This window comes from Ranitomeya imitator, chromosome 1 (assembly GCF_032444005.1).
Source record: "Ranitomeya imitator isolate aRanImi1 chromosome 1, aRanImi1.pri, whole genome shotgun sequence".
Classification (NCBI taxonomy): Eukaryota; Metazoa; Chordata; class Amphibia; order Anura; family Dendrobatidae; genus Ranitomeya; species Ranitomeya imitator.
Window position 1 is genome coordinate 649,282,087 of NC_091282.1, and position 19,409 is coordinate 649,301,495.

Here is a 19,409-nt window from a genome sequence, read left to right on the forward strand (position 1 = left end):
TCCCTTGCTTAGTTTATCAGGTCCATTCACACACACACACACTAGTGTATATAGTATATAACTATCACATGGTCACTAGTGATGAGCGAATATACTTGTTACTCGAGATTTCTCGAGCATGCTCGGGGGTCCTCCGAGTATTTTTTAGTGCTCGGAGATTTAGTTTTTCTTGCCGCAGCTGAATGATTTACATCTGTGAGCCAGCATAAGTACATGTGGGGGTTGCCTGGTTGCTAGGGAATCCCCACATGTACTTATGCTGGCTAACAGATGTAAATCATTCAGCTGCGGCAAGAAAACCAAATCTCCGAGCACTAAAAAATACTCGGAGGACACCCGAGCGTGCTTGAGATATCTCTCGCTCATCACTAATGGGCACATAATTCAGACATCATCACACAAAACAACTGCAAAAAAGCAAATGTCACTGTGCATTACCGCTGACTGTCCCCTCACTGTGTACCAGCATTATTTATCACTGCTGTCGTCTCTGTAACACTTTGACTTTCCTCCTGTTGAGAGGACAGGAAGTCAGTGAGCGCTCTTCTTATTATAAACCTGCTGCTACTGTATTAGGAAACATGAACTTCTGGATTGTTTTTGCGTTTTCTACTTTTATTCTGGGTAAGTCATAAATTAATCTAATTATTTTACATCGAATTGTCCAGCCATATTGTGATGATGACTGCTACAAGGGTTTTCTTGCTCTGCTCACGTTGAAGATGTGTAAAAACTGGTATAGCAAAAGTATATCTATTGTCTCGATGAATAAAAATATAGATATGAGAGTGTGGGATAGAATAATATTGAAAAGGGTAAAAAGATAAAAAATAATAAATACGTATATATATATATATATATATATATATATATATATATATGTATATATATATATATATATAAGAAATAAAGATAGATAATAGATTTATAATAGATAAATAGATAGATAATAAATAGATATACAGGTAGATAGATAGATAGATAGATAGATAGATAATAGATAGATAGATAGATAGATAGATAGATAGATAGATAGATAGATAGATAGATAGATAGATAGATAGATAGATAAAAAAGAAAAAAAAAGGAACAGCATCCAAAAATACCTCAACTTTATGCAGAGCTCTTCCAACCAGCAGTCCAAAAGTCTCCAATGATAGTAACAAAAAAAGAAAAGCAGCACAGAACAAAATAGAAAAAAAGTGGACTTTATTGCCTGAACGGCGTGGCGACGTTTTGGATACAAAATCCTTTTTCAAGCCTAGATAGATAGATAGATAGATAATAAATAGATAGATCAATAGATGATTGATTGATAGATAAATAGATAGATAATAGATGATAGATAATAGATATATAATATTTAGATAACATATAATAGATAGATAATAGATGGATAGATAATAATGGATAGATAGATAATAGATAGATAATAGATGATAGCACTGGTCAACGCAATTTTTCTGGCAAAAGGTTTTAAAACATATTTTAAGTCAATTTTGGCTGCTGATTACGAATATGAACTCCGTTTTTGGCAATCACATCAGGATTTTGAGATATTTTCAATTTGTGATGAAAATTACTCCTAATGTTTTATGATAAAAACACATGATTTTCGGTACTACATTTTGTATATTTTTAATCAAGGAATAACAAAGATTACAAGTCTATGTACAGCAAATCAAATATACTTACAGAATTAAACTACAACATATAAAAACACATATATGGCACACAGATGAATGACTAATGGCAGTTATTTGAACTTTCTTTTCTTGGCTGATCTGTGATGTACGGCTTCTGGGTTGTCTCTCATCAAGCTCCAGCAATAGTCAGCCATCATATGTGAGTCCCACCGGCCTTGATACCGTTCTTCCATTGTTTTAAGGTCCTGATGAAAACGCTCCCCTTGTTCCTCGCTCACATCCCCAAGGTTCTCTGGAAAAAAGTCCAAATGGCTGTGTAAATAGTGAATCTTGATCCTCATTCTACATCCCAGATTCCACAGACTCATTAGTAGCTCTTCCACAATCTCTTCATAGTTGTCTGCTTTCTTATTCCCTAGAAAATTCTGCACCACATTACAAAATGCATTCCAAGCTCTTTCTTCTGTCTCATTCATTGATGTGATGAAATTTGGGTCTCTCATAAGTGTTCTTATTTGAGGTCCATCAAATATTCCAGCCTTTTTCTTCTCTTCACTAAGACCAGGAAAAGTTGAACATATATAGTTAAAGCATTCTCCACTGTGATTGAGAGCTTTGACGAACTGCTTCATCAATCCAAGTTGTATGTGTAAGGGAGGAAAGACAATGTCCTTCCTATCCACTAGAGGATCATGGACATTCTTATCGCCAGATGCCAAACTCTGTCGCTGAGGCCATTCAGTTTTCACCCAATGCTCTGCTGTAGCTCTACTGTCCCAGTAGCACAGAAAACAAGGGTGTTGTCATAACAAATGGGAATTATGCATGTTCAAAGAAAACAAAGATATTCTCACATTTATTGGGAGACTAAATGAAAACTAAATTTACCTTAGTGAACCGTATAAACCGGCACTTTTCATACACTACTTATATTTATCATGGAATTCATGAAAATGGGCTATATACCTATAGCGCAAAAACGTGATGTGATAGAGAAATTATAAGATCAGATTTGATTTCAGCACCCTCAAATTAGTCTAAAACTGTTCTTAACCCCTTCATGACCAGGGGATTTTTCGTTTTTCCGTGTTCGTTTTTCGCTCCCCTCCTTCCCAGAGCCATAACTTTTTTATTTTTCCGTCAATTTGGCCATGTGAGGGCTTATTTTTTGCGGGACGAGTTGTATTTTTGAAAGACATCATTGGTTTTAGCATGTCGTGTACTAGAAAACGGGAAAAAAATTCCAAGTGCGGTGAAATTGCAAAAAAAGTGCAATCCCACACTTGTTTTTTGTTTAGCTTTTTTGCTAGGTTCACTAAATGCTAAAACTGACCTGCCATTATGATTCTCCAGGTCAGTACAAGTTCATAGACACATAACATGACTAGGTTATTTTTTATCTAAGTGGTGAAAAAAAATTCCAAACTTTGCTAAAAAAAAAAAAAAAAAATTGCGCCATTTTCCGATACTCGTAGCGTCTCCATTTTTCATGATCTGGGGTAGGTTGAGGGCTTATTTTTTTCGTGCCGAGATGACGTTTTTAATGATAGCATTTTGGTGCAGATACGTTCTTTTGATCGCCTGTTATTGCATTTTAATGCAATGTCACGGCGACCAAAAAAACGTAATTCTGGCGTTTCAAATTTTTTCCCCGCTACGCTGTTTAGCGATCAGGTTAATACTTTTTTTATTTGATAGATTGGGCGATTCTGAGCGCGGCGATACCAAATATGCGTAGATTTGATATTTTTTTATTGATTTATTTTCATTGGGGCGAAAGGGGGGTGATTTAAACTTTTATGTTTTTTTTTATTTTTTTCACATTTTTTTAAACTTTTTTTTTAACTTTTGCCATGCTTCAATAGCCTCCATGGGAGGCTAGAAGCAGGCACAACGCGATCGACTCTGCTACATAGCAGCGATCTGCTGATCGCTGCTATGTAGCAGAAATGGAGGTGTGCTGTGAGCGCCGACCACAGGGTGGCGCTCACAGCCACCGGTCATCAGTAACCATAGAGGTCTCATGGACCTCTATGGTTACAATATACAAGCATCGCCGACCCCCGATCATGTGACGGGGTCGGCGATGACGTCATTTCCGGCCGCCCGGCCGGAAGCGGTAGTTAAATGCAGCTGTCTGCGTTTGACAGCGGCATTTAACTAGTTAATAGGTGCGGGCAGATCGCGATTCTGCCCGCGCCTATTACGGGCACATGTCAGCTGTTCAAAACAGCTGACATGTCCCGGCTTTGATGCGGGCTCACCGCGGAGCCCTGCATCAAAGCAGGGGAGCCGGCATCGGACGGTATAGTACGTCCGATGCCGGTAAGGGGTTAAAGTCCATGCCAGAATTTTTTTTTTTGTAGACCAGTGTAATAGATAGATGGACATATAGATAGATAGATAGATATATAGATAGATAATAGCCAGATAAAAAATAGATATATAGATGATTGATAGATAAATAGATAGATAATAGATATGTAATAGATAGATAGATAGATAATAGATGATAGATAATAGATATATAATATTTAGATAACATATAATAGATAGATAATAGATATAGATATATAGGTAGGTAGATAGATAGATAATAGATGGATAGATAATAATGGATAGATAATAGATAATAGATAGGTAGATAGATAGATAGATAGATAGATAGATAGATAGATAGATAGATAGATAGATAGATAGATAATAGAAGAAAAAATTGAACCGCACCCTATAGATAAATTCAGGGTGCAGGGTCCTCCGAGCAAATATCCATTTGTATAAATAATAAAAAAAAAGGAGGCAGCACCCCAATAAGTGATGAAAAAAGTGGACTTTATTAGACCACATGGTGTAGCAACGTTTCGTCGGTGAACAGCTTTTTTCTCTTTTATTATTTAGATAGATAGACAAATAGAAAGGTACTGTTAGATCTATATGATAACACAGTAAATAGAGCGTTTAGGAAAGTAAACAGGGGTGGAAATTCCACATATGCAGTCAGCTTTCCTACACTAGGTCAAGTGGGCCCAGTAATGCTGCAGGTTGCTCGGACTCTGATCATTCCACTTTATCCTCATATATATTCTTATTTTTCAATTCAGGGTTTTGGGGGCAGGAGCCCCTGTGTGTCTCTCTACGCTCTCATTTACAGTTATTTGCTATTCTTGATATGTAATACAATAAAATGATGCACCTAAGTGCAAACAGGTGTGCGCTTGATAATAGCCTCTAAAATATCAATAACCCCAATAGAAAATGAAAATAGGACGTAATTTCTCTATATGTATACCACAATGGTAGTAATAGACATCCGTAGTGAATAGGTGGAATTACAACATCGATGTTCCTACCTTCAAACGAAGGACTGTAATGAATAAGGAGTCCGTGAGGAGTAAAATCCTTCTCGTGCTGCCGCTGTATTTACAGGAGGTTCCAGGTGCAGAGCGCCGTAATAAAGTCCACATAGGTGGCTACCCCGGCCGGTAGCAGCCACCTAAAACGAGCATTCGGGTTGGAGCGGGGTCCCGGAACAACAGACGCCGCGCAGTGCAGGAGCGGTGAGTCTAGGTAAACCAAAGGACCTGGGTGACGTGCGCAGTCACGTGACCGATCCCGGAGCCCGAGAGTGAGTACGGAACGATGTGAGGGTCAATCTACCAACGCGTTTCAGAGACTGCTGTCTCCTTCTTCAGGGTTAACCCTTACCCCGTACTCTTCCTCTTTATATAGTTTCTCCTACCCTCTGGGGTGATGGTATGGCAGCTAGATGGTATAACTTCCCACAGGTGAAGTAAATGTACCAGGGTGCGAACTGCTGGGGGCGAAACATCCAAATCCCGCGCGGAGCAGAGGTAAAGCTGCAAGAGAGCAGAGCACAGGCAAAGTCACAAGGAAACAGAGCAGGCAGAGCAGCAAGAGTGTGGAGCATAAGCAAACAGAGCAGACACAAGGAAAGACACAGCAGGGAAAGAAGCCCCAGACAAAGAGACAGGGAGCCAGAGATAGGACAAAGTTCAGGCAAGGTAATAGAACAAGACAAGGTGCAAGAACAAGTATACAGGGACCAGGATATTCTGCCTCCTGGAGGGCGGACAAACAAGATCAAGGCAAGGCTAGAACAAAGATACAGGGACCAGGATATTCTGCCTCCTGGAGAGCGGACAAACAAGATCAAGGCAAGGCAAGGAGAAAAGCCTCCAGAGAAGGCAAACCACAGAGCAAGGTCTGGCAGCTCAGAAGCAAGACACTAAATGAGTTTAGACATGCACAGGCCTGTGCCTGTCACACAAAGGCCTGTGCATGTCTAAACTCATTTAGTGTCTTGCTTCTGAGCTGCCAGACCTTGCTCTGTGGTTTGCCTTCTCTGGAGGCTTTTCTCCTTGCCTTGCCTTGATCTTGTTTGTCCGCCCTCCAGGAGGCAGAATATCCTGGTCCCTGTATCCTTGTTCTAGCCTTGCCTTGATCTTGTTTGTCCGCCCTCCAGGAGGCAGAATATCCTGGTCCCTGTATACTTGTTCTTGCACCTTGTCTTGTTCTATTACCTTGCCTGAACTTTGTCCTATCTCTGGCTCCCTGTCTCTTTGTCTGGGGCTTCTTTCCCTGCTGTGTCTTTCCTTGTGTCTGCTCTGTTTGCTTATGCTCCACACTCTTGCTGCTCTGCCTGCTCTGTTTCCTTGTGACTTTGCCTGTGCTCTGCTCTCTTGCAGCTTTACCTCTGCTCCGCGCGGGATTTGGATGTTTCGCCCCCAGCAGTTCGCACCCTGGTACATTTACTTCACCTGTGGGAAGTTATACCATCTAGCTGCCATACCATCACCCCAGAGGGTAGGAGAAACTATCTAAAGAGGAAGAGTACGGGGTAAGGGTTAACCCTGAAGAAGGAGACAGCAGTCTCTGAAACGCGTTGGTAGATTGACCCTCACATCGTTCCGTACTCACTCTCGGGCTCCGGGATCGGTCACGTGACTGCGCACGTCACACAGGTCCTTCGGTTTACCTAGACTCACCGCTCTTGCACTGCGCGGCGTCTGTTGTTCCGGGACCCCGCTCCAACCCGAAGGCTCGTTTTAGGTGGCTGCTACCGGCCGGGGTAGCCACCTATGTGGACTTTATTACGGCGCTCTGCACCTGGAACCTCCTGTAAATACAGCGGCAGCACGAGAAGGATTTTACTCCTCACGGACTCCTTATTCATTACAGTCCTTCGTTTGAAGGTAGGAACATCGATGTTGTAATTCCACCTATTCACTACGGATGTCTATTACTACCATTGTGGTATACATATAGAGAAATTACGTCCTATTTTCATTTTCTATTGGGGTTATTGATATTTTAGAGGCTATTATCAAGCGCACACCTGTTTGCACTTAGGTGCATCATTTTATTGTATTATTTATTTCCCACCAACCTAGTGTGGGGGTTGGTTTGGTATTGCAGCAAGGATTGATAGCCTTTCCCCTCCTTTTTCTAACATTTTGCGCCACCATCTATACTTATTTTTATTCTTGATATGTGGCTAGTCCACAGATTCACGTTCACAACCTCTTGCTTCACCAACTAGCCATAGGCTGCACTGCCAGATATAGGAGGACTTTCTCTGCCTGAAAAGCTGAATTGTATTTACAGGCATATTGTGCTGGTACATCTCCATGTTCCAGTGCATTTCTGTATACATGTACTGAATGTTGTAAGAAAAAAAAAGACGAGATTTATTTCCAACAAAATTATTACAAAAATAATGAAAAATAATTCTGTTAACCCCTTCATGACCCAGCCTATTTTGACCTTAAAGACCTTGCCGTTTTTTGCAATTCTGACCAGTGTCCCTTTATGAGGTAATAACTCAGGAATGCTTCAACGGATCCTAGCGGTTCTGAGATTATTTTTTCGTGACATATTGGGCTTCCTGTTAGTGGTAAATTTAGGTCAATAAATTCTGCGTTTATTTGTGATAAAAACGGAAATTTGGCGAAAATTTTGAAAATTTCACAATTTTCACATTTTGAATTTTTATTCTGTTAAACCAGAGAGATGTGACACAAAATAGTTAATAAATAACATTTCCCACATGTTTACTTTACATCAGCACAATTTTGGAAACAAAATTTTTTTTGTTAGGAAGTTATAAGGGTTAAAATTTGACCAGCGATTTGTCATTTTTACAACGAAATTTACAAAACCATTTTTTTAGGGACCACCTCACATTTGAAGTCAGTTTGAGGGGTCTATATGGCTGAAAATACCCAAAAGTGACACCATTCTAAAAACTGCACCCCTCAAGGTACTCAAAACCACATTCAAAAAGTTTATTAACCCTTCAGGTGCTTCACAGCAGCAGAAGCAACATGGAAGAAAAAAATGAACATTTAACTTTTTAGTCACAAAAATTATCTTTTAGCAACAATTTTTTTTATTTTCCCAATGGTAAAAGGAGAAACTGAACCACGAAAGTTGTTGTCCAATTTGTCCTGAGTACGCTGATACCTCATATGTGGGGGTAAACCACTGTTTGGGCGCACGGCAGGGCTTGGAAGGGAAGGAGCGCCATTTGACTTTTTGAATCAAAAATTGGCTCCACTCTTTAGCGGACACCATGTCACGTTTGGAGAGCCCCCGTGTGCCTAAAAATTGGAGCTCCCCCACAAGTGACCCCATTTTGGAAACTAGACCCCCCAAGGAACTTATTTAGATGCCTAGTGAGCACTTTAAACCCTCAGGTGCTTCACAAATTGATCTGTAAAAATGAAAAAGTACTTTTTTTTTACAAAAAAATTCTTTTCGCCTCAATTTTTTCATTTTCACATGGGCAGTAGGATAAAATGGATCATAAAATATGTTGGGCAATTTCTCCCGAGTATGCCGATACCTCATATGTGGGGGTAAACCACTGTTTGGGCACACGGCAGGGCTCGGAAGGGAAGGCGCGCCATTTGACTTTTTGAATGGAAAATTAGCTCCAATTGTTAGTGGACACCATGTCGCGTTTGGAGAGCCCCTGTGTGCCTATGCATTGGAGCTCCCCCACAAGTGACCCCATTTTGGAAACTAGACTCCCCAAGGAACTTATCTAGATGCATATTGAGCACTTTAAACCCCCAGGTGCTTCACAGAAGTTTATAACGCAGAGCCATGAAAATAAAAAATAATTTTTCTTTCCTCAAAAATGATTTTTTAGCCTAGAATTTCCTATTTTGCCAAGGATAATAGGAGAAATTGGACCCCAAATATTGTTGTCCAGTTTGTCCTGAGTACGCTGATACCCCATATGTGGGGGTAAACCACTGTTTGGGCGCACGGCAGGGCTCGGAAGGGATGGCACGCCATTTGGCTTTTTAAATGGAAAATTAGCTCCAATCATTAGCGGACCCCATGTCACGTTTGGAGAGCCCCTGTGTGCCTAAACATTGGAGATCCCCCAGAAATGACCCCATTTTGGAAACTAGACCCCCAAAGGAACTAATCTAGATGTGTGGTGAGGACTTTGAACCCCCAAGTGCTTCACAGAAGTTTATAATGCAGAGCCATGAAAATAAAAAAAAAATTATTTTCTCAAAAATGATCTTTTAGCCTGCAATTTTTTATTTTACAAAGGATAACAGGAGAAATTTGACCCCAAAAGTTGTTGTCCAGTTTCTCCTGAGTACGCTGATACCCCATATGTGGGGGTAAACCACTGTTTGGGCACATGCCGGGGCTCGGAAGTGAAGTAGTGACATTTTGAAATGCAGACTTTGATGGAATGCTCTGTGGGCGTCACGTTGCGTTTGCAGAGCCCCTGATGTGGCTTAACAGTAGAAACCCCCCACAAGTGACCCCATTTTGGAAACTAGACCCCGAAAGGAACTTATCTAGATGTGTGGTGAGCACTTTGAACCCCCAAGTGCTTCACAGAAGTTTATAATGCAGAGCCGTGAAAATAATAAATACGTTTTCTTTCCTCAAAAATAATTATTTAGCCCAGAATTTTTTAATTTTCCCAAGGGTAACAGGAGAAATTTGACCTCAATATTTGTTGTCCAGTTTCTCCTGAGTACGGTGATACCCCATATGTGGGGGTAAACTACTGTTTGGGCACATGCCGGGCAGGGCTGCCACTAGAAATTTTGGGGCCCCATACTGGCAAAATTTTCGGGGCCCCCTTGAAACTCCGCGCAGGCTCCACCCCAGCCCCGCCTGCAGGCTCCACCCCACGAACTGTCCACAGTCCCACCACTCTCTCTTGGAAAATCTCCACTTCTCACCTATCACACATTGACAGTTCCCATCACCAGATCACACATATAGCCGGCAGCTTTTGTTTTGGCCAAAAGATTTTTTAAGCCGCCACCACAACAAGGTAGACACTTTTGGCCGGGCCCTACTCTACTGTAACCTACTAAATATTTGTTAAAATATGCAATACAATTTAGGTATATTTTTATTTATTTTTCAATTTTTAAAATGACCTATAATACTACATACAAGGAACAAATACCACAGCACTATGACCAGATGACATATTACCACCACAGTGATCGAATAATATAAAATACAAGGAACAAATACCGCTACACCATGACCAGACCACATATTACCTCCACATCATGACCAGACCACATATTACCAACAATGACTGAATACTACAATACTGATCAGTAATACAAAAAAAACCCACAATACTATCACCATCAGTGCCATTATGCACAGGAGATCTGTAATTAGTAAGCAGTGTCTGTGTACAGGTAATACAGTGATCACTGGTGACATTACACACAGGAGCTCTGTATATATTGTATAGATAATACAGTGATCACTGGTGACATTGTACACAGGACCTCTGTATATAGTATACAGTGTATAGTGTAAGTGTATAGGTAACACTGACTCACCAGTGACGTCTCTAGGTGAAGTCCTTCATCTTTCATCCAGCACAGACCGCCATCACTTTATCCAGCCAGGACTCGTCTCTGCAGGAAATAAAACAGTTATCTCGAGTTCCGCTTGTAGAACACATTACTTAATTTTCCCAACTTCTACATTACACCACATGAAGAAGGCAACATAGTATCACTCTACACAGTAACAGGACCGCCCCCCCATTTAAAACAGTATACTCAAAAAATAAAATAAATACATCACTGCAATAATAATATCCCTTAATTAGCCCCTATGGTAATATTCGCCATCCTGGCCACCGTGTGTCTCATTTCAGGCTCCAGCCATATGTTCTCTCATCCTGCCCTCATGAGTATCCATTCTACCCCATATGATCTCCCCATCCTGCCCCATCTGTCTCCATCGTATCCATCCTGCCCCATCTGTTTCCAATCCTGCACCATCTCTGTCCAGCACTCTGCCCCATCTCTGTCCAGCACTCTGCCCCATCTCTGTCCAGCACTCTGCCCCATCTCTGTCCAGCACTCTGCCCCATCTCTGTCCAGCACTCTGCCCCATCTCTGTCCAGCACTCTGCCCCATCTCTGTCCAGCACTCTGCCCCATCTCTGTCCAGCACTCTGCCCCATCTCTGTCCAGCACTCTGCCCCATCTCTGCCCAGCACTCTGCCCCATCTCTGCCCAGCACTCTGCCCCATCTCTGTCCAGCACTCTGCCCCATCTCTGTCCAGCACTCTGCCCCATCTCTGTCCAGCACTCTGCCCCATCTCTGTCCAGCACTCTGCCTCATCTCTGTCCAGCACTCTGCCCCGTGTCCAGCTTTCTGCCCCCATGTGTCCAGCTTTCTGCCCCCCATGTGTCCAGCTTTCTGCCCCCCCGTGTCCAGCTTTCTGCCCCCCCGTGTCCAGCTTTCTGCCCCGCCCCCCGTGTCCAGCTTTCTGCCCCCCCCCGTGTCCAGATTTACTGCCCCCTCTGTGTCCAGATTTACTGCCCCCTCTGTGTCCAGATTTACTGCCCCCTCTGTGTCCAGATTTACTGCCCCCTCTGTGTCCAGATTTACTGCCCCCTCTGTGTCCAGATTTACTGCCCCCTCTGTGTCCAGATTTACTGCCCCCTCTGTGTCCAGATTTACTGCCCCCTCTGTGTCCAGATTTACTGCCCCCTCTGTGTCCAGATTTACTGCCCCCTCTGTGTCCAGATTTACTGCCCCCTCTGTGTCCAGATTTACTGCCCCCTCTGTGTCCAGATTTACTGCCCCCTCTGTGTCCAGATTTACTGCCCCCTCTGTGTCCAGATTTACTGCCCCCTCTGTGTCCAGATTTACTGCCCCCTCTGTGTCCAGATTTACTGCCCCCTGTGTCCAGCTTTACTGCCCCCTCTGTGTCCAGCCTTCTGCCCCGCACCCCCCGGTCCAGCTTTCTGCCCCCCCGTGTCCAGCTTTCTGCCCCCCCCCGTGTCCAGCTTTCTGCCCCCCCCCCGTCCAGATTTACTGCCCCCTCTGTGTCCAGATTTACTGCCCCCTCTGTGTCCAGATTTACTGCCCCCTCTGTGTCCAGATTTACTGCCCCCTCTGTGTCCAGATTTACTGCCCCCTCTGTGTCCAGATTTACTGCCCCCTCTGTGTCCAGATTTACTGCCCCCTCTGTGTCCAGATTTACTGCCCCCTCTGTGTCCAGATTTACTGCCCCCTCTGTGTCCAGATTTACTGCCCCCTGTGTCCAGCTTTACTGCCCCCTCTGTGTCCAGCCTTCTGCCCCCCCTGTGTCCAGCTTTACTGCCCCCCTGTGTCCAGCCTTCTGCCCCCCGTGTCCAGCTGCCTTCTGCCCCCCTGTGTCCAGCTGCCTTCTGCCCCCTCTGTGTCCAGCTGCCTTCTGCCCCCCTGTGTCCAGCTGCCTTCTGCCCCCTCTGTGTCCAGCTGCCTTCTGCCCCCCTGTGTCCAGCTGCCTTCTGCCCCCCTGTGTCCAGCTGCCTTCCGCCCCCTCTGTGTCCAGCTGCCTTCTGCCCCCTCTGTGTCCAGCTGCCTTCTGCCCCCTCTGTGTCCAGCTGCCTTCTGCCCCCCTGTGTCCAGCTGCCTTCTGCCCCCTCTGTGTCCAGCTGCCTTCTGCCCCCCTGTGTCCAGCTGCCTTCTGCCCCCTCTGTGTCCAGCTTTACTGCCCCCCTGTGTCCAGCTGCCTTCTGCCCCCGTGTCCAGCTGCCTTCTGCCCCCTCTGTGTCCAGCTTTACTGCCCCCGTGTCCAGCTGCCTTCTGCCCCCTCTGTGTCCAGCTTTACTGCCCCCGTGTCCAGCTGCCTTCTGCCCCCTCTGTGTCCAGCTGCCTTCTGCCCCCCTGTGTCCAGCTGCCTTCTGCCCCCTCTGTGTCCAGCTGCCTTCTGCCCCCCTGTGTCCAGCTGCCTTCTGCCCCCTCTGTGTCCAGCTGCCTTCTGCCCCCCTGTGTCCAGCTGCCTTCTGCCCCCTCTGTGTCCAGCTGCCTTCTGCCCCCCTGTGTCCAGCTGCCTTCTGCCCCCCTGTGTCCAGCTGCCTTCTGCCCCCTCTGTGTCCAGCTGCCTTCTGCCCCCTCTGTGTCCAGCTGCCTTCTGCCCCCTCTGTGTCCAGCTGCCTTCTGCCCCCTCTGTGTCCAGCTGCCTTCTGCCCCCCTGTGTCCAGCTGCCTTCTGCCCCCTCTGTGTCCAGCTGCCTTCTGCCCCCCTGTGTCCAGCTGCCTTCTGCCCCCTCTGTGTCCAGCTTTACTGCCCCCCTGTGTCCAGCTGCCTTCTGCCCCCTCTGTGTCCAGCTTTACTGCCCCCGTGTCCAGCTGCCTTCTGCCCCCTCTGTGTCCAGCTGCCTTCTGCCCCCCTGTGTCCAGCTGCCTTCTGCCCCCTCTGTGTCCAGCTGCCTTCTGCCCCCCTGTGTCCAGCTGCCTTCTGCCCCCTCTGTGTCCAGCTGCCTTCTGCCCAAACCTCCCCCCCCCCCAATCGCCGCTCTCCGCTCTCCGCTCTTAATAGAAAAAAAAAAAGTTCTACTTACCTACCGCGCTCCTGATCTCTCCACGCAGCTGCACTGTGCACTCGCCGGCGACTGACAATGACGTCAGACGCCGGTGACCTGCACGCTGCGGCTGGCAACTATTGACGTGCGGGCGCGGGCCCGCATGTCAATAGCGTACAGCTGCAGCGCCGGCCGCCGCTAAGGGCCCGGTTCAGCCTGCGGCTGCCAGTAGGGGCCCGGTGAGCAGGTAAGAGGGGGCCCGATGCGGGCCCCCTCTGCTCACCGGGCCCCTTACGCCAGTCACGGCTGTAATGCCCTGATGGCGGCCCTGATGCCGGGGCTCGGAATTGAAGTAGTGACGTTTTGAAATGCAGACTTTGATGGAATGCTCTGCGGGCGTCACGTTGCGTTTGCAGAGCCCCTGGTGTGCCTAAACAGTAGAAATCCCCCACAAGTGACCCCATTTTAGAAACTAGACCCCCCAAGGAACTTATCTAGATATGTGGTGAGCACTTTGAACCCCCAAGTGCTTCACAGACGTTTACAACGCAGAGCCGTGAAAATATAAAATCATTTTTCTTTCCTCAAAAATGATGTTTTAGCAAGCATTTCTTTATTTTCACAAGGGTAACAGGAGAAATTGGACCCCAGTAATTGTTGCGCAGTTTGTCCTGAGTATGCTGGTACCCCATATGTGGGGGTAAACCACTGTTTGGGTGCACGTCGGGGCTCGGAAGTGAGGGAGCACCATTTGACTTTTTGAATACAAGATTGGCTGGAATCAATGGTGGCGCCATGTTGCGTTTGGAGACCCCCTGATGTGCCTAAACAGTGGAAGCCCCTCAATTCTAACTCCAACACACCCCTAACCCTTATCCCAACTGTAGCCGTAACCCTAATCACAACCCTAACCCCAACACACCCGTAACCCCAACACACCCCTAACCCTAACCACAACCCTAATTCCAACCCAACCCTAGCCCTAAGGCTATGTGCCAACGTTGCGGATTCGTATGAGATTTTTCAGCACCATCTTTGAAAAATCCGTGGGTAAAAGGCACTGCGTTTTACCTGCGGATTTACCGCGGATTTCCAGTGTTTTTTGTCCGGATTTCACCTGCGGATTCCTATTGAGGAACAGGTGTAAAACGCTGCGGAATCCGCACAAAGAATTGACATGCTGCGGAAAATACAACGCAGCGTTCCCGCGCGGTATTTTCCGCACCATGGGCACAGCGGATTTGGTTTTCCATATGTTTACATGGTACTGTAAACCTGATGGAACACTGCTGCGAATCCGCAGCGGCCAATCCGCACCGTGTGCACATAGCCTAATTCTAAAGGTATGTGCACACGCTGCGGGAAACGCTGCGGATCCGCAGCAGTTTCCCATGAGTTTACAGTTCAATGCAAACCTATGGAAAACAAAAATCGCTGTACACATGCTGCAGAAAAACTGCACGGAAACGCAGCGGTTTACATTCCGCAGCATGTCACTTCTTTCTGCGGATTCCGCAGCGGTTTTACAACTGCTCAAATAGAAAATCGCTGTTGTAAAACCGCATTGAAATGCGCAGAAAAAACATGGTAAATCCGCCATAAATCCGCAGCGGTTTAGCACTGTGGATTTATCAAATCCGCAGCGGAAAAATCCGCAGAGGACCAGAATACGTGTGCACATACCCTAACCCTAACCCTACCCCTAACCCCAACCTTAGTGGAAAAAAAAAAAATTTTTTTTATTGTCCCTACCTATGGGGGTGACAAAGGGGGGGGGGGGGGTCATTTACTTTTTTTTTTTATTTTGATCACTGAGATATAACCTATCTCAGTGATCAAAATTCACTCTGGAACGAATCTGCCGGCCGGCAGATTCGGCGGGCGCACTGCACATGCGCCCGCCATTTTGGAAGATGGCGGCGCCCAGGAAAGAAGACGGACGGTCCCCGGGAGTCCAGGTAAGTATAGGGGGGGGAGATCAGGGCACGGGGGGGGCGTCGGAGCACGGGGGGGTGGATCGGAACACGGGGGGGTGGATTGGAGCACGGAGTGGGGGATCGCTGTGCGGGCGGGTGGATCGGAGCATGGGGGGGGAATCGCTGTGCAGGGGGGGGATCGCTGTGCGGGGGGGGGATCGCTGTGCGGGGGGGGGGGATCGGAGTGCGGGGGGGTTTGATTGGAGCACGGGGGGTGTGATTGGAGCACGGGGGGAGCGGAGCACAGGACGGCGGGGAGCCGGTACAGTGTACCGGACAGATCGGGGGGCTGGGGGGGCGATCAGTGGGGTGGGGTGGGTGCACATTAGTGTGTCCAGCCATGGCCGATGATATTGCAGCATCGGCCATGGCTGGATTGTAATATTTCACCATTTTTTTAGGTGAAATATTACAAATCGCTCTGATTGGCAGTTTCACTTCTTTCAACAGCCAATCAGAGCGATCGTAGCCACGAGGGGGTGAAGCCACCCCCCCTGGGCTAAACTACCACTCCCCCTGTCCCTTCAGATCGGGTGAAATGGGAGTTAACCCTTTCACCCGATCTGCAGGGAGGCGATCTTTCCATGACGCATATGCTGCGTCATGGGTCGGAATGGCACCGACTTTCATGACGCAGCGTATGCGTCAAAGGTCGGGAAGGGGTTAATCACACTTTCAGAAAATGATCAATAAATACTATGAATGTATTTGGTATCAACATTAATCCTAAAACCTGTACAATACAGAAAACTAATTATTTATGGTGATGATCAGTATGTGTCATTAAAAATGTTGATTGCTGTTTCTTCTTCATTAAATCCATTTAAAAAAAACAATGTAATGTATACATATGTTTTTGCCTAAATGGCAACAACAAAAAAAAAGATTGTCAAGCACAAAGACAAAATGTCAAATAGTGAAATCTTTCAAAAAAATTAAGAAGAATGGCTGCTATAACTATGAATGACTAAAAAAAATTGTCTGGTTGGCAGACTCCTAACAAGTGCATCACAAAAATGCATATGTATGTGTTATGTGTATGTGTGTATTTTATAGTTGCTTGTGTGTACGTTTGTACTATGTATATGTGTGTGTAATGTGTAATTGTGTGTAAATTATGCATTAGCATGTGCTCATTTTATTATGCTGCTTGTAATGGGAACATGTAAGCAAACATGTATAGAAAAATAAATAGATAGATAGATAGATATGAAAGATAGATGATAGATAGATAGATAGATAGATAGATAGATAGATAGATAGATAGATAGATAGATAGATAGATAGATAGATATTAGATAAATATTAGGTGTGGGTTACGAGCTTGCGTATTTTGACCAAAATATAAACTAATACCTCACATATTTTTTTTTTATATGTGTTTTTTCGCACTTTTTTTCAGGGTGCAGTTGGGCCCATTTTGTCTTGTAAACTGTGGTGTCTGTGCACATGGGGTGCATTTGGATAGCGCTGGGCAGGCCCGCCTGATCTAATAGAAGGGTGTCACTACTAGGCTGTTAACCTGGATGCTGTGCATCTCCATTGTGTGAACAGAGCCACATACAAGTCTTTTATGTGCAGTCATATGCCAAGCAGCCACCCCCTGTATTTATTTGGTAGGTTGTGAGTGGTTGCCTCATCGGTAATTGATGTGTTGCCGCCATCTTAACCACATGGGTCCACTGCATCCTGATAGTACATTTCTTTGGAGGCCTAGGCAGGTAAGCATCTCTGCCCTTTTTGCTGTTTTCTGAAATTTTTGGAGGATCTCTGAATCCTCTTTTTGTGCTATTGCTGTTTAGAAATAGATATTAGGTGTGAAAAACTTGTTGCATCATTCCCAAGAAGACTCATGGCTGTACTAGCTCAAAAGAGTGCTACTACTCAATACTGAGCAAAGGGTCTGTAGACTTATGACCATGTGATATTTCAGTTTTTCTTTCTTAATAAATTTACAAAAATTTCTACATTTCAGTTTTTTTTCAGTCAAGATGGGGTGCAGAGTGTACATTAATGAGAAAAAACTTTTTTGACTTTACCAAATGGCTGCAATGAAACAAAGAGTGAAAAATGTAAAGGGATCTGAATACTTCCGTACCCACTGTATATAGAAGATAGATAGATAGATAGGAGATATAGATAGGTAGGTAGATAGGTAGATAGATAAAAGATAGATAATAGATTGAAAGATAGTTAGGAGATAGTTGATAGATAATAAATAGATTACATAAATAGTAGATATATGATAGATAGATGATAGATAGATAGATGATAGATAGATGATAGATAGATAGATAGATAGATAGATAGATAGATAGATAGATAGATAGATAGATAGACAGGAGATTAGACTGACAGATAATAAATAGATATGAGATAGATAGATAATAGTATCATAGTGACCCCTGCTACAGCTAGGGGGCACTGCATGTGCTCCTCAGGATATGCATGGATGCGTAAATGTGATAATGAGATGGTGACTGGCGTCATTGTGAATGGTCGGTATGTGTCCTAGAGGAGATCCTCTGTGCTGTAAGCCAGTAATGTTGCTCTGGGACTTGTAGTCCCACAAGTGTTTGTGCAGTTTATAATAAGGGAGGCTTACAGGGTTAGTTGGAGAGCTGGGTGGGTCTGACTAACAGCACACACCTCCCACCTGTGAGAGGTGTTCTGTGATATAATGTGACCGAGGTCTGGTCACATGGTCGGTGTGTCAGGTCCTGGAAGGCTTGTGTGTTGGACGTTTTTATGAGTGGATGGATGTCCGGAATAGCACACTGAGAGGCTGTGGACCTGGAAGGCCTGTGTGTTGGGAGGTCCTGGGAGTAGGAATGGATACCTGAATAGCACACAGAGAGGCTGTGGACCTGGATGGTCTCAGTGTTGGATGGTCCTGGGAGTAGGACCGGAGTCCTGAAAAGCACATGGTGAGGCCATGGTCCTGCAGAGTCTGTGAAGGCACTGCGTTGGGGAAGCTACCATTCCTTCTGTGTATCTGGACTGTTGGGTGGCCTGGTGAGGAAGGCATCATCCGGGATGGTGATCCCAGTAAGGCTGTTTCCCCAGGAGTGAGGACTGACAAGCAGTCAGCGTGTGGAGCAGGAGCTCCAGGATGGTAACCCAGAGTTGAGGAACTGTGTGCACTGACAAGGGGTCAGTTAATGAACTGTGCGGCCACCCATGGAAACCGAACAGAGTAAGGTCCAGCATGTTTAGAGACTGCAACCTAATGTCGTGTGTTGGTGCTGTTGTGTTCCATGGACATTAATGAACTGTTCGGCGTGGGGTCACCTGCGCTAACTGGACAAAGAGGTCTGGCGTGTTTAGTGACTGCAAGTTAAAGCCGTGTAATATGAAATGTTGTGGACTATGTGTGCGGTCTGTGATGTGTAAAATGGCCTACAGCAGTTTATGATGTTTAAATAAACCAAAATAGACTGTTTATGTGAAAAACCCATGCCTGTCTATGTTTATTCTGTTGCCAAGCGAGTGTCCCCAACACAAGCAGTAAGAAGCAGCATTGCAATAGATAGATAGATAATAGATAGATAAGAGATAGGTGGATATTAGATCGATAGATAATAGATAGATGATAGATTGATAATATATAGATAGATATATATAGATAGATAGATATATATAGATATAGATAGATAGATAGATATTGATAGATGATAGGTAATAAATAGATAATATAAAGATAACAGATAGATACATACATAATAGATAGATAATGGATAGATGATAGATAATATATAGATATACTGCATATAGATAGATAGATAGATAGATATATGATTGATAGATAGATAGATAGATAGATACTGTAGCTAGATATATATGGGATAGATATATAATAGATAACAGATTTGATAAGAGATAGATATGAGATAGATAGACAATAGATAGAAAGATAGAAGATATATAATAGATGATAGATAGATAATAGATG

At 44.8% G+C, this 19,409-nt stretch overlaps 1 protein-coding gene across 2 annotated transcripts in view; it reads left to right on the forward strand.

The window, feature by feature from the left end:
* Positions 1 to 507: 507 nt before the first annotated feature.
* LOC138658000 (uncharacterized) overlaps positions 508 to 19,409 on the forward strand; it is a 47,278-nt gene continuing 28,376 nt past the window's right edge. For both annotated transcript variants that reach the window (XM_069745582.1, XM_069745583.1), the window contains exon 1: positions 508 to 624. In XM_069745582.1, the coding sequence (XP_069601683.1) occupies positions 582 to 624 (43 nt within the window). In that variant the 5' untranslated portion in view covers positions 508 to 581. The remainder of the gene's footprint in view (positions 625 to 19,409) is intronic.